Source organism: Scophthalmus maximus, chromosome 1 (assembly GCF_022379125.1).
Source record: "Scophthalmus maximus strain ysfricsl-2021 chromosome 1, ASM2237912v1, whole genome shotgun sequence".
NCBI lineage: Eukaryota > Metazoa > Chordata > Actinopteri > Pleuronectiformes > Scophthalmidae > Scophthalmus > Scophthalmus maximus.
In genome coordinates this window covers 2,189,789-2,205,892 of record NC_061515.1, presented here as the reverse complement: position 1 = coordinate 2,205,892, position 16,104 = coordinate 2,189,789, and the positions used below count along the sequence as shown (strand labels likewise).

Below are 16,104 nucleotides of genomic sequence, written 5' to 3'. Positions count from 1 at the left end.
CGGAAGCGAAACCCACAACATTGTAAAAACACGGGTCGCACATTACACACATTCACAAAAAGTGCTGCACAACCCGATGGTGTGTGCGCGTTCTTTTTCTTCTTCTTGTGCCTGATGCTTTTTTCCAGAGGCTATTTATCTGTCATCCTTTGCTGCAGTTGTATTCCACATTAGCCCAAAACCCCAAAGAGGGTAAAGTTGTGTAACAGTTATTCCACACTGCAATTATACTCATGGCGCTCAGATACTATTTGTGCCCTTTTCTATTTTTAAAATTCATGTCATAGTGTTCCTTTTCTTGGAAAAAAGCTGCCTTTCCATGGGTCCTACCCTAACAGAAAATACATTTCCACTATCCTATTATAGATAAAAAAATATATAATTTAGTTTGCGGAGCCTGGTGAGTGCAATAACATGTAGCGAATGTGGCCGTTTGCTTCCCCTCAAGAATGCCGCAGAGCAAACTTTTTCGGTCAACCTTGCAATGCCTGTCGGTTCCGTGTCCTGTCCTGCAGCGGACAGTGTGCATGCATTCCCTCTCACACACACACACACACACACACACACACAAGAATATACACAAACCTGGCATGTCCGTCAGCCTGCAGTAGGGGGACATTGTCACACAGGCTCGCCGTCCCAGGCTGTGTTTATTGGCCTGTTACAGGGCTGTTAAACACAATTTTGTAGAATACCAAACACAGTCCTTCACAACGTGAACTTTTGCACCTGAAGTTGTGACCTGAGTATGTTAAGTACACACATACTCTCACTCTCCGCTTTAACCTACGAGTACAGGGGGGGGGGGGGGGGGGGGGGGTTTATTGGTATGTGACGATGCCCTAGCTTTAACACAAACACTGAAGTCTCCTCCACTCCTGGAGACCTGGACGCTGGGCGGAAGAGTGATGGAGTGTTCGAGGGACAGAGGTGGTCAGAGAGAAGAGATGGTGTCCGTGGTTTTGGCAGCGGTCAAGAGCGGTGATGCATAACGGACAACTTGACCTCAGGCTGTTTCTCTGTTGAAAAGTGACAGCACTTTCCCCCTTTGTCACCCCCGTGTAGTCTTTGTTTGGATTTGCGCGTGCATGTGTGTGTGTGTCCGTGCGTGTGTGTGTGCGTGTGTGTGTCCGTGCATGTGTGTGTGTGCGTGTGCGTGTGTGCATGTGTGTTTGTCCGTGCATGTGTGTGTGTGTCTGTGCATGTGTGTGTGTGTGTCCGTGCATGTGTGTGTTTGTCCGTGCATGAGTGTGTCTGTGCATGTGTGTGTGTGTCTGTGCATGTGTGTGTGTGTGTCCGTGCATGTGTGTGTTTGTCCGTGCATGAGTGTGTCTGTGCATGTGTGTGTGTGTCCGTGCATGTGTGTTTGTGTCTGTGCATGTGTGTGTGCGTGTGTGTGTGCGTGTGTGCATGTGTGTGTGTGTGTGTGTGAGTCACAGCTCAAACACTGGACCACAGAGGGGAAGCCTTGGACAAGTCTGTGAGGTTAACCAGGGTGACCTGCTGTTAGTGGTAGCCCAGAGGAAAAAAAGGATGGACGGTGGCCAGTTGGGTCTGACAGGGTTATGAGTTCATTTTCTCAGAAGAGCGGCAGGACCGCTGCAGGGAACGTTGGACGGACAAACGTTCCCGTCGATATGTTTGAACGCTAGTTGGGTTAATCTTTAAAAAACCGTGTGTCATTCGCGTTGGATATACTGTCTTTAAACACTTTGCTCTGACTCAGGCCAGCGGACTGTTTCCATGGGAAAAGGCAGCGCGGATCCATCCGGGTGGCAGTCGTATTGAACTTTCCTGTTTTCTCAGTCGCATGCTGTGGTCACTGAGGACCAGCTTGTCTTTGCCCTTGTGTAATACAAACTCTTCTCTGACATGATTGATGTTCAAAGTCTCTCTCAATATCTCCTCCGTATAAACTTGTCCTTCTGTTGTCTGTTAGCGGGGTAAGAAAAGGAAAAGGTTTTTTTGGAACTGGGTTATTTTTAAGGATTTCTCAACATCGTAACACAGGGCACTGTTGTGAACGTTTTCTCATGAACTATTGTACTTAAAAAAATCACATAAAAAAAACATATCTGGCACATTCATCCAATGATTGTCTGCCACAGTGTGTATTCTGTGCAGATCCAGATGCAGATTAAATATTCCAAAACATTTTTCTATTTTCAAAATAACAAATTTAGACAATTGTGCAGACTTGGCAGAGACGCGCTCTCATCGGCACTTTTGACTTCTCTCCGTATTTTGGTCATACTTGTTTAGCGTGTTTGTCTTGGATACGATATCAGCCAGTAACTGCGTTGCCTCCTGCATGAGGCATGTACGCTGTGTGTCCGTGGACTCTCTGGCCGAATGATTCAATCCAGACCCTGGCGGCATTTTAATGACCAATAGGGTTATTCATCTGTTCAGTGTAGCATTATGTCCCCTGTGCTTCTGTGCCGTCATCTTTATTTGAACAACCCCTGTGTTTTGGAGTCGGATGTCCGTCCATCCACGGCTGCACCCTCTGGTCCCCAGCACGTGGGATTCCCAGTTCACCACCGTCTCATCTGCCCCTTGGCCCCGAACTCAAGAAGAAAAAGGCAAATGTTACTTTATTTCTCCGCACTCGCCCTCAGATGCACCGGTGCCCCTGGGCATCACATCTTGTTTGTGTCTGTATTTTTTCTGTTGTTTATTAGCCGTCACCCACAAGAGGAGTGGGGGGGTGGGGCTGGGGGTGGTTTTCTATCCCCCAGATTTAGCAGCGACATGTGATTCTATTTTCCATTACATAGCGAAGGGCCTTTGAATCATTTGGAGCCTTTTCGCCGTGGTGTAAACAAGCAGAGAAGCGGCCGCTATGCCCGGTGGATGCCAGTCAAATTTTTTTCCCTCTGTTGTCATCTTTGAGATGTTATCTGATTGTTGTTAGTGTTTTACTGTGTGATGTGGCGAGTCTGCAGCTACCATACACTTGACATCATCTCTGGTTTTGGGTTGCCATGGGGAACAACAGAAATGCAGTAAAGTCATGAGCGAACACCACTGAGGGGTACTGCATCAGGTTCTTACTGTTCTCTGACACTCGCCACGGCAAGTGTGGTGATTACTATTACCTCAACCTTTGCAAATAGTTATTAACGACATCATTTTTATATTGCTGAAAAAAGATTATCCCGCAAATGCAAATTTGCTATAAAATGAAGACATTTACACCCCCTGCGACCCTTAAATGGATAAAGCGGTAGACGATGAATGAATGAATGAATGATGATGAAGACATTTACGTCTCAGATGCAGACAGGCCGGTTTCCTTTACTGTTTAAATCTGGTGAATTTTCATCTGTGAACGTTTATTTTGGTGTTTAATATTTCCCTTATGATTTTGTATAGAAGTCTGACTCTCAAAGTTTGATATATGACGACGGATTTAGTCAACCATCAGACACTGTATAGGAACTGAAACAATTTGCTGTGCTGTGAAATGACCCATTTGAAATGGCAATTGTTTAAGTATAAGATTTCCTATTTGCTATGATTGAACTTTATATATACAGTATATATGTATATATTTGATAGTAATGAGGTTAAGCTTCCTCTCACTGTATATACCGAGATATACATCTACATGCATACCTTTGAACTGAATTTGTACTTGCACTAATGAAAGTTTTAATTTCAATGTAATTGTAATATAGGTAGATGAAGCCCTACAGTGAAAACTATATGGACTGCTGTTCCATTTCCCCTCATGTTCTACATACTGCAGCGAACACACCCAATTATTAAGTATCAAATATCAGCCTGTACATGTAAAAAAGGATATATATGTTGATGGTTGAGATAGCCCAAGCAGGGGGAAGATGCAATGTGTAATAATTTTCTGAAGCACGGCGTATGACTGGATCAAGATGTCCAGCAGGAGAGCATTAGCCTGAGGCAGTGAGCTGAAGGTGCAGACCAGAGTCACCGTGTTAAACCCCGGCGGTTTCCGTGTGTCTGCCTGCTTTACAGCTTAACCCCTCTAAGATCTGCAGCAGACCAGGCAGTGTCAGTGGATTTTCGTCCTGCGTGCCAAGCTCCTAAAAAGGGCCAAAGCCCGTATGTGTCAGTGTGCTAAAGTGTTCAGATTTCAAACCCCCTTTGAAGGGTAATGAAAAGAGGAAACGGCGCGAGATGAACGTGTAACCGTATCTTTCCCCCTTTTTCTTTTGCTCCCTCGCCTTCTTCTCATCTCTCTCTCACTCCTTCACAGTTCTTTTTCCTCTCGGCCTCTGCGGTTCACTCTGGACTCCGTGTACAGGCGCTGTCAGATGACAGAAGGCTGCACAACTGTGTATGCAGATTTTGATGGGAGATGTGTGTGTGTGTGTGTGTGTGTGTGCGTGTGCGTGTGCGTGCTTGTGTGTGTGTGTGTGTGTGTGTGTGCGTGTGCATGCGTGCGTGTGTGTGTGTGTGTGTGCGTGTGCGTGCGTGTGTGTGTGTGTGTGCGTGTGCGTGCGTGTGTGTGAATATATGTAACCACACACACACACACACACACACACACAGTATCTAGCAACACCTGCTGTCTGCCCCCTGGAACTTTTACTCCTCTCCTCTCTGTTAACTGGTCTTTTAAATCAGTGGCTCCTGCATCTCTCTGACGACCGGCTACTGGTTACTGACCTAATGGCTTGTAAACTTTGCCTTTTTGGACAGAAATATGTGAACAGAAATATGTGAACAGAAATATGTGTGATACTATGCAGCTGGAATCTGCGTCTCAGTTCCCTCAGAAAATACCACAGAATGATTTGAGTAAAAGATTGAAGTGTGAAAAGTCTCTGAGGTTGTAAACGGTGTTCCGTTACCTAGATATGGAATTTCACATTGGATTTCAATGGGCGTTCAAAGTCTCAAATTCTACTTTGAAAAGGTTTTTGAAGACAGAGCCCTCTCTCTCTTTAAGCCGTGCTGAAACTAATATGCATATTAGAGAGTATACAGTAATACTTCACAAAGTGTAGTTACAGTACGGCAAGCAATGCTAAACGTGGGATGAACTATTTCCATTTTTAAATCAAGGAAAGGTTTATCAATCGCGTTTCGTCTGTTCCAGCAACACCCACTGCCCCGTGCACATGTTCCTTCTGAGGTCCTTCTCCCTTTGCAACCCAAGTTGTCCCTCGACTCTCTGAGAATGACCTCGGGAGGCTGACGCAGGTGACTGGTCAATGATCACGTTACACCGAATTGATTAACATGATTTGCCGTGTCCTTTATATCCCCCCCTCCAGTTGGAGCTGCAGTCATGCTGCGTGTTCCTGCCTAACGACAGCCTCCCCTCCCCGAGCACCATCATCTGCGGAGACATTCCCGGCACCGTCCGTAGCTGGTACCACAACCAGGCCGCCATGCCCGGGACGCTGGTGGTCTGCCTGCCGCAAATCAGTGTCCTCAGCGCCGGGCATAAGTACACGGAGCCACTGCAGGAGCTCCCCTTCGAGGTCTCCAAGCCCATCTTGGAGGAAGGTGGGTTTTTCCTTTCTGTATCTAATCAGATCTCAACTCAAAATTACAATTATTACAACGCATGGAGAAGAGCACACACCCACACACACGCAGTGTGAGCACCACATGGCCTGGTGTCGAAAAGACGGATCTGAGAGTTACAATGAAAAACAGAATGTTACACTTTGGAAGAACAACAATGCTGATGGGTTCATAGGATAAAAATCTGAGTCCAGGAAAGTACATCTTTATCAAGAATGAATTTGCTTTGATTAATAATTGAAATGAATGGTTTTAAAAGGCTAATGGGCTGCACAATGGGAATTCATCACCATTATGGCCTTTTCAACACTGAACAAACCTTTGACCCACTACCACTCATTTACCATGACAAAAGACAAACAAACTTAAGTAGAGCGACTTTGAGAAATAGATCTCGCACATGTGGTTCGCACACCTGGGTTAGAGTTAACATAAGCACCACTCAGATGGCCGAGCAGTGTTTTCTCTTCAGAAGAAGAAGAAAGAGAAGAGAAAAGTGGGCCACCCTCCTTTTTTTCTCTCTCTCTCCTCTTCTCTCGACTCCTCAATGACATCAGCATTGGGCACACGGGTTTCAAAAAAACAGAGGAGAAAGAAAAACGACAGCAAAAACAGTGACATCAGCGGCCTTGTCAATGTTGCCGTTAAAATTAACAGCCCGAGCTTTTTTTAGTAATTCACTCCTACACTTTGAAACGCTCTTCATCTCTCATTTCCAACGCTCTGGATCAGGGCGCTCACTACCCGCGGTGCGGGGCCCCTGCGCTATAGCGCACAACTTTCCCGTCTCCGTAGGAAAACGCCTCCACGAGGATTGGCAAGTTAACACGTCCAAGTGCTCCCGGGCAGGCATCCCCTCTCCCATCCACAGTTTCACAATACAGCTGTAATTTACATTGTGTGTTGTTGTTGTTGTTGTTGTTGTCTGTCGGCTCATTGCGTCGGAGACTCTGGTGTCTGTCTGTCTGTCATGTTTCCGTGAAGCCTGTATACACCCGGGGGTTTCAAAGGTGAGGGGGATTAAAGCTCTACATGTCACGGGTTTGATCGAGAGCACAAGTTTCATTTTTTCTCTTTTGAATTTTCTTGCATTTCCTTGTCTTCCTCTCAATTTCACAACATCTTGGCCTGTGCTCTCCTCTGGCAATTTCTCTAATCTGCAATTTCATGCTCTCGCCGTTTCACCCCTTCCTCTCATTTCTCTTTTCTGTTGTTGTTGTGGTTTTTTTTTGCCCTTTCAAATGGAATTCTCGTCCCTCATGGCTTTTCGCCAGGCGATGCCTTCCCGTGGACGATGAGCCTGAGTCAGTTCAGCGTGTACACGCTGCTGGGCCAGCAGCGGAGCCTGAGCCTGTTGGAGCCGATGGGCTGCACGTCCACACTCGCCGTCACCTCCCACAAGCTGCAGAGCTGCTCTGAAGGGAGGCACTCGTTCGTCGTCTGCCTCCACGTCGACCTGCAGCCCGTCCACGTCAAGTCCTCCAACCCTCAGGTCAGTCGGGGGAATCCGGAGCCGCTTCCAAATAGCCATTAGAATTACATGTATATTTAAACAAATCATCCCGTTGTAAACCTTCTTGAAATATGAACACACGCAGTCTGGCAGGACGACCCTGCTTCTGCGGGATTTTTCTGATATATAGATCGAGGCCAATAAACGAGCTGCCTCATCTTCTTACCTCGTAACGCGAGAGTGTTGCCGTGTTTGTTTTGGTCAAAAGTTTCGAGGCGACTCACAGAGTGTTGTGTTTTGGTGAGAGCCTGACGAATACGGACGGAATGGAAACGGAACATGTTTGTCTCCCGGTTGTGTTGTTTTTCAGTGGGTAGAAGAATCACATCTACAGTACATGTACCATGACACGTGCCCCCCCCCCCCCACCCCCCACCCCCCTAATTGAATTAGCTGTATCGAATTAGGTTCCTGTGTAAACACTTAATTCCGGCGACCTTTGGAGTGGTCACACTGCTAAATGTCTCCGACCACAGGCCACGGTGACATGAGAAGGGAGTTGGTACCAGAAACAAGTGAAAGAGGTCTTAATCTGTTCGCGGTGAAAACTTTTCCAAGCAGATGAGGAGAGCAGGTCGTTTGCTGAGGCCGAGTTTCTGTTCTCTTCCCTTTTTTCTTCTTCTCTGTTCCCGCTTTCAAATGGAGCGCCTGTGTCTGGCAAAGCTGGGGAGGCTTATTGCGATTATATGATGACTCATTATTAGCTTTTGAGGCCAACGAAAACCTCTTCTCTTCTCCTCTCTTCTCTTCTTTCCTCCCATCTGTTCTCCTCTCCTCTTTCTTCCCCTCCTCTGTAACGTTCTGCCTGGAGGGGGGTTATAAGTGAGCACCATTTCAGCTCTTTAAGAACTGCTGCCAGAGCGACCCCACCCTCCCCTGAACAAAGGAGACCTCACACTTTGTCCTATTTCTTATTAGCGCTGCCACTTGTGGGTCTGTGTGTGGGGATGTCACAACTCCCCACAGGCTGCAGCCACACTGACACATCGCGCTCTATGTTTACACCTGGCACCCGCACTGTTCTGGAGTTTTCAAGCCTCCAAATAACAGAGACACTTTTTGAAAACGCCTCTGGTCCCATTTCAGTCTGAAAACTCCGGAGCTATTTCCAGTCTGGATGAGCAGAAAGTGCAAACTCCCGGAAACAATGACGACGGAGACACTGACGTTCGCTTCCTGATCGAGTCTTATCAGTCACAACTCGGCGACCAGTGGTGAACGCAAAGCGTTCAGTCACAGTTCCACCTTGTCGTTGGTCCGCGTCTTACTTTTCAACATTGCTGTTCCAGGTTCCGAGTATTTTCTGAAACCAAGCTGCAGAGTACACAAACACATTCGTAGCCTGAGCTTTCTAAAACTGTGAGGCTTTGTGCTAATGGCTGGTCTCAATGAGCAGAACAGAGCATGAACACGGACGCAGGTTTAAAAGGTTTTAACAAGAGAATATTAAATTGATCAGGTGCAGGACTCTGATGAGTCTAGTGATCCAGACGGGCCAGGTTACCAAGTGTTTCAGGCGGGCTGAGGTTTCGACCACAGCAATCATAGGTAGAGAGATGGTCTGGCAGAGTCCTGTCGGTTGGCTGCTCCTCAAATAGTACTGTAACTTTTGAAGGATGAAACTCCTGTCTTAACAGGAATAGGACCCAACACGAGGATGGCGAACAGAAAAACTGCCACGGTTTGCGCGACATTCCTTCAGTTTAATGCTGCAAAGCAATTTAGTAAATCGCTCGTTTAAACTTTGAAATGCACGTGCGAGATGAGCAGTACACAATCTCATACCAGTTTCCTGTATCATCCATCATCTGTCCAGACCGAATCAAAGAACCAAGTCGTCCGCCCAGATTCATACAACGACGCCGGTGGTCGCACGAGAACGTTGCTTGGTGTTGTACAATATCTTCGCAGCACCAAAGTTAAGTTATTGTTCTGCAATTATTTCACAACTTTTATTAGATACACCTCAGAAAAAACATGTAGAGGTCCGGACGCAATGTGACTCCTTGGCAGTCACGGGGCCCGACAGGCTCTGATTGTGAAATTATTATTCCACTCGACATTAATACATTTTATGTAAACAAATGAAACCAGAGAGTTTGGCCTCTGAAATCCTCCGGGCCTCTAACCTGCCTGCTGGTGACATTAAGTTTGATTCTCGATGAAATGAGATGGATCACTTCATGACACGACCAAGGGATTCGTAGAAACTGGGGTTAAAAGATTTTTAGAGGCAACTGTTGTTAATTTTAATGTTTAAGAATCACACAGAAAACTTGCTGGTGCACGCGGACACATTTCGCGCGCACCCACATGCGCTGCAACCACACGGACCCCTCGGCTTTGTTGCTTTCCAACATATGTTCCCTTCATTTTTAATACAGAACACCCATGGTGAACTGTCACATCTCGGATCAGAGTGGGACAAACACACAGAAACAAACACACGAGTCAATGAGTTCCAGTTACAGATGAAACTGTAATGTAACAGACTGTTGTCTCATTTCTCCTATTCCTCAAATAAGTTACTTTTTAATTTAATGGTATAATCAAAAAAAACTTTATTTGTTGTTGTCGTGCACTAAATGTGTCTCTAATCTGAGTCACATGTCTCCGTGCATGACGGATGTCAGAGGATGTCAAAAATCAGCAATCAGTGCACAAACACACACACACATGCACGCACACACACACACACACATGCACACACGCGCACACACACACACACGCACAAACACACACACATACACACACACACAGGCACACACACACATACGCACTTGCTTTCATCTTGGACACAACTGTACGGCATTGCAGTGCTCACATGTACACGCACACACACACGTCTGTACACATGTACACTCAGCATCACCACACATGCTCAACGTGTCATTTTTGTGAAGCCGTTATATAAACTCTCCTCAGATGATGGCACACGAACACTCACTGTCATTTGCATGATTCCCCATCGTTCATCTGTGTGTATTTATGAATGGATGCCGAGGCCTCTGTTCTGTCTCCAGTTTGTACTACTGCAAGCCTCGCCGGCCTGCTGATCTGCAGATGACAGTTCTCTGGAGGACGCAGGCCGCCAAATGTTCGGCTCACTTCCTCAATTTATTAAATTGTGGCATCTGTGTTGTGAGCTCATTTCAAGTGTGTGTGTGTGTGTGTGTGTGTGTGGGGCCCAACCTGCCCACTGGCCTGACAGCAGAAGCTGATGTGAACTAACTCACCCCCACTGTCCACACTTGACGTGTAAAGGAAGTGGATATAAAAATGCAGCAACATTGAGCTAAGGGATGAAAGTTGGTTGTGTGGTGAATATGAAGACAATTCACAAAAGATGCTCTGATCCGACTTTTCTTTTAGTTCTTATAACGATGCCGACACCAAGAGCTGGTTTTGGTGTTCCGAGTGATGATGTTTAATTCCCTCAACCAACGTCTGTTGTCTCGTTTAGACGCTTTTGTTCAGGTGGCCTAATTACTGATGTATTTTATGTTGTAGGACAAAATGTGACAATGCCTTGAGCTTGTGTTGACCACAGACCTGTAGAAGTGGAAACAGTTGTGACCAACTTCTGGATTTTAAGGACTCCATCCTGCAGTGTTCTTCAAAGTTAAAGAGTTACACCGGTGACAGCGGGTTCGTGGACCACTGAGGATTAACGAACCATCTGCCCGCGTGTGCTCCTACCAGCCAAAACTATAACTAGTGACTTGGTCAGTGCACTGATGGAATGAAATGAACTCTGTGTTTGACATTTAATCATCGTGATAACCATGAAGGTTGGTACATGTGAATGTCAGGGACTGGAAACATTGACGTAACGTTCTTCTCTGCTCTCAGTGGACTTTTGCACTGATTCAGGTTCGAGTGCTTTGTGTGAACTTGTGTTCTCGCAGTGGCATAGAAAGACATACGATGGAATTGAATTAGGGCTGCGACTAACCATTATTTTCGTTGTCGATTAATCTGTGGATTATTTTCTCCATTAATCGATCAGTTGTTTGGTTCATACAATGGTGAAAAATATCGATCGTGATTCCCGAAACCCCCAAGATGATGTTTTGTTTCTTCCACACACCAAAGATATTTACTTTAATGTCACAGAGGAGCAAAGAAACCAGAAAATATTCACATTTAAGAAGCTGAAATCAGAGAATGTCGCCTTGTTTTTTCATAATCGATTATATAAAATAGCTGGCGAAACGATTACTAATCGATTAACTGTTGCAGCTCTAAATTGAATAGACTGGCCCCATAGATCGACCAAATAACCCCTGATATCTGATCAAGCTATTTGAGTCCGTATCCGATCGACGTCCGACTTCGGTATCGAATCGGTGCATCCCGACATGAAACCATCGCAAAGCCAAAAAGAGATCATGTTCCCACTCATCCATTCGCCCGGCGCTCACTTGCTCCTCTACTCGGGCGTTCTTCGCTCCCTTGTCCTCGTCTGCTGCAGGGCAGTCGGCCTCGCTGTGCTCGGTGGGACGTCCGCGCCCCGGACCCCCGGGGGCCGTGCAGCTCTGTTCCGTGGGGGTATGGCACGCAGCTGTCGGCCCCGTCCCCGGGCGGCTGCCGGATTGGCGTTAGCGGCTCTCCCCGGACATATTTGAAGCGGCCCAGCTGTGATGTGTTGTGCCGCTTTTTATTTGATTCATGCTTATTTATGGAGGGCCTCGCTGTAATGTGTGCGCTAACAGGCTCGAGCAGTAAGGGATAAAAATGTGTTTGGAACAGAGCGAGCGGCATCGTGTGTGTGTGTGTGTGTGTGTCTGCGGTGCACCTTTACGTTTGAGGGACCCACAGTAGTGGGGGTTTGGGGGGTTTGGGGGGTTCTTGGCTGCAGAAGCGAAGCATTTGATATCCAAAAATTAGCTCACCGTGAAAGAGCGTTGCATTTCTCCCTTTCTTTTCCCCGTCTCTCTCTCTCCCTCTCTCTCTCTCTTTTTTTGTGTGAGTGAATGCATGAATAACAGAAAGCATCACATCACATTCCCCTGCCTTCCCTCATGTTTTCCACTCTTGTTTTTGGCTTTGTTGTTGTTTAAAGCCAAGGCCTCTTTTCATGTGAACACATGATAAATAGTTGAGAACGCTTGACACCGAGCCTTCACTTTTTCCTAACTGTGGTGAGTTTTTCAGGGGGGAAATCGATGACACAACTCAACTTTCCTCTGTGGGTGTTTCTCTGGGAGTTTTTGTTGTTATGGATAACAAATGTGTACAGTGAAGCACGTGTGTGAGCACGCCGCGCCTTTCAAACAATCGCCCGTCGAATGGAAACACCAGCGCAGGTCGTACGTTACCTCTGTGAAATGAGGTCTCTCTGCGTGACAAGTCCAAGGTTTAAAATAGTGTGGAGTTGGAGAGTGAAGGCACCGGGAATGGATAGTGGTCCATTTATGGCAAATATTTCCTCCTTGCTCTCCTTCCTTCCTTCTCCCTCTCTCAACCTTAACTAGGTTTAGTGTCACATAACTGCGTCGCTGCCAAGCAAAATCATGCTAATGGCCTCAGAAGTCAGAATTACATGAGAACTCCCAAGTGCAGCTGCTTGACTCAGACCTTGGCACAAAAAACAACACATTTGAATCTGCTTTCAAATATTAGGACTGCTTGTGGTGTGTTCGGTTTATCTTTTAAGGCACTCAGTTGGCACAGTCGACCGTTTCATAGTCTACTTGTGTATAATTAGAAATACTTGAGTCCTGCATTGTACTTTTCTTAAGGTTACACCGCAGACTTGGTACGGAAACTTGGGTTCGACTCCCGGTCAGGGCGTAGCTGAAAAATTCAATGTGGGCCCTCAATGCCTGAGACCCGTTACTGTGAGTCGCTTTGGACAAAAGCGAAAATGAATGTGAGATGTAATGTTTCCTCTCCAGGTTCAACTGTTGTACGAGCTCCTCCTGAGCTGGAGCTCCACGTGGGCCCGGCTCCAGAGGCACGGCATCTTGCGTCAGACCTCCACCGCCCCAGAACCGCCTGCCGGTGCCGCACCGTCCTCCCCGGTCCGCAGCAGCGCCGGCACCGCCCTGCCGGACACCAGCACCTGCAGCCCCTCGGCAGACTTTGGCTCCCCCACTGAGGTGAGGCGTTTTTTTTTTCTCTCTCGCACACACACACACATCTACGGTACAAGTTTCCTTTTATCAGTTCAGTGGTTTTTATGAGTTATGAAAACCATTTGCACTTCTAAGGTGCAGCCTCTTCTCACAAAAAAACTAAGTTACACCACATGCACCATGGAATGGGACCGAATTTATGCTTATAGTAAAATGCTTAAAAAGTGGTTTATATTTCAGTGAACGGTTTTCTGCATGAGGAACTTTTGTCTCATCGTCAAGTCAGTGTGATTTTCTGATATCACTCCTTTCATGTCGTGCCACTCGATTAATAAGAGGCCCAATGACGCCACCCTGCCAACACCCATCCATCTGTGAGTCATGCAGTGACACGCACTATTCAAGCCGTTGGTTGTATACATAGTTCTGCTGCTGATCTATGAATTTCGATTGCAGTTTTTATTGTTATGAGCGTGTTGAGTCAGTGCGAACACGTGCATTTGTTTTTTTGGGGGGTTTTTTGTTTGGGAAGGACTGTCAAGGCTGGAAAAATCTCATCAGCGCTTGTGTTTCTTCTAGTGTTTCTTACCCAGAACAGATACCCCCAGATACGCTGTGAGCTCTGTATGATTCATGTAAGCCGGGGCTTGATTGAGTATAAACCTTCCCCATAATTTGGGAAAAAACAATAACCTGTATTTACATTTTTTCGCCCCATATAAAATAGCAAACCCAGAGAAGTATGAAGTATAGCTGTGTATGCGGACACGTGAGAAGCCAATGGAAAAATCATACTCAAGAGTTTTTCGGGGGCAACAGCAAATGTTGAGTGCTATTTTTTTTTTTTTTTTTTCAATAATTTTCAATATTTTTTTATGCTTTTTTTTCTTTTTTTCTTTTCTTCCTTCGGTAATGATGCTTATGTAACGTGGCAGGTGTGTTTTTGTCTTCTGTGTCGTGTCCGACAGTAGCAGCCACAGGGACAGGCTGCGGGTCCACGTCTGTTAAATGTGTTCGTTCCTGTGAAGTAGGAATACAGAACGCATAAAAACGATGGTGTCGATGAGTGTTTATGTTGTTAAGCGGTGGCAACTAGCCCGTGGGTGTGATGTTCTTTTGACCACCAGGGCCCCGTCTGCAATGTGAGGCCCCTTGGATCACAGCACAGCCCCACACTGCCCTCCGAGGCAGTGAGATGTGTACGTCTGAGGCACATATGCCCACGAGAACAAGTGTTTAATGTGTCAGCGTGAATCTGCGTCCACATTTGTTTGTGAGCGATCAACACCCGCGCGTTGCCATGTGCGTCATCTGTGAGCCCACTCGAAGTGGCAACAGTTCAGGACGTCGGGGTGCGTTAATACGCCACAGTGACACACACGTCCCCCCCGCCCCCCGGCCACTTGTCACTGTTTAACTAAGCACAAACACTGGTAGAAGTGTTTAGTCCTCGGGGAGGCTGAGTGATTGAGCAAGAATGTAGGAGCTGCTTGATAAGTCTCAGCAGTAGTGGTAGCAGTCTCTCTCCCCACCAGCCCTGCTCCGTCCCTGCAGCCCCTTCCTCATCCACTCAATCCAATATTGTATGTGACATTCTCATATACATTAGTTTGCTGCAGTATTCATGAGTCCTCTGTCTTTTGTGCCTTCCAGGCCACTCTGTCCATCATTGGTTGATTAACTCTCTCGTCTCACGTTGGTCCGATCTTGACGGCAGCCTCTCACAACCCTTGACACCAATTTCTGAACCATGGCCTTAGACTGAAAAAAGTTCAGAATTTCTGAAAACCACCAACTGCAAACCATAAAACAAAAGACTATTGCACCTCTCTCACTTCGTCATTTCCTTCTCTAATCTTCACTATCTCCAGAGCCTTCCTTTGCACTCCGTACTTCCCAGTCGCCCCTAAACTATCCCCTCTTTCCTCGCTCGTCTTTCACAATCTGCCCTTTGCCTCCATCTTTCCTTGACACTTCCCAGCCTGCTGTTGTCTTCCAATGTTTGGGTCTCTCTGATGAGCAAAGACAAACTCTGCAGAGAAAATAAACCCGGATCCTCGGCCCGTTTACAGCGCAGAGGCCCAGGAATTAAATTGTATACTTTACAACTTGGCCTGTGGAGGTGTGGGAAAAAGCTCCTTCTCAGAATGCGTGTATGTGTGGCTCTCTCTGTGTAAGTGTGTGTGTGTGTGTGTGTGTGTGTGTGTGTGTGTGTGTGTGTGTGTGTGTGTGTTTGGGGCCCCAATCTGGCAGCTCAGGAACGTGACAGAGCCCACCTCCACCTACACCACATCATCACATCTGTTCTTCTCAAGGCCTCACCTTGATGGGGGGGGGGGGGGGGGGCAGGGGTTAACAATGTAACTTGTCCTGAGCTGTGGCAACAGCGGCCTCTGCAGCCACAGTGAGTAATTACAGGACGTCGTCTCATTAAATCCCGTTGCGCTCCAAGTGTGTGCGGTGCAACAGCTCACAGAGTAAACATCAATCACACATGCAACAAACACAAAATTATTATCTCACTGCAAACCAGCAATCACACTTTCCACCCATGTCAAGTCAGGATACGGCTAATCTAATTACTGTGACCAGAGGAATCCGAACCCACAGCAGTTGCGTGCTAAGGGGCGGTTGGTAGGAGCTCAAGCTTCACACTGACTCAATTACCGACAGCAGGGAGAAGGGTCTTTCCTCGTTGGGATGACAACCGCGCCAACGGGCGCTGATTGAGTTACCCAACATTTGAATATACTCTGCTAACATTTCCATCCACATCGTCTCCACACACCTCCAGTGTGCAGCTTAGATGAGTTGATAACATACTACATTACATTGCATTGGTGGTCAGCTAAATTAAGAGTACAGTCTGAAGGCTGGTAGTCTGGAACTATTGATTATGACCCAGATTACTTATTGACGAGATAAAGGAGCGACTGTACCTAAGAATTATGTCTTACACATCTTATAAATAGGTTCTTGGTTCAAATCCCG

At 46.6% G+C, this 16,104-nt stretch overlaps 1 protein-coding gene across 12 annotated transcripts in view; it reads left to right on the top strand.

Moving 5' to 3' along the window:
* The window catches only part of LOC118301643 (vacuolar protein sorting-associated protein 13B-like), a 299,542-nt gene that overhangs the window by 146,277 nt on the left and 137,161 nt on the right, over positions 1-16,104 (top strand). For 11 of the 12 annotated variants that reach the window (XR_004790359.2, XM_035627305.2, XM_047331582.1 and 8 more), the window contains 3 exons: positions 5,265-5,499; positions 6,795-7,012; positions 12,934-13,137. Coding sequence is in view for 11 of the 12 variants with exons in the window: in XM_035627305.2 (XP_035483198.2) it covers positions 5,265-5,499; positions 6,795-7,012; positions 12,934-13,137 (657 nt within the window). In the remaining variant the exon portion in view is untranslated. The remainder of the gene's footprint in view (positions 1-5,264; positions 5,500-6,794; positions 7,013-12,933; positions 13,138-16,104) is intronic. The other variant, XM_035627310.2, reaches the window with a different exon arrangement.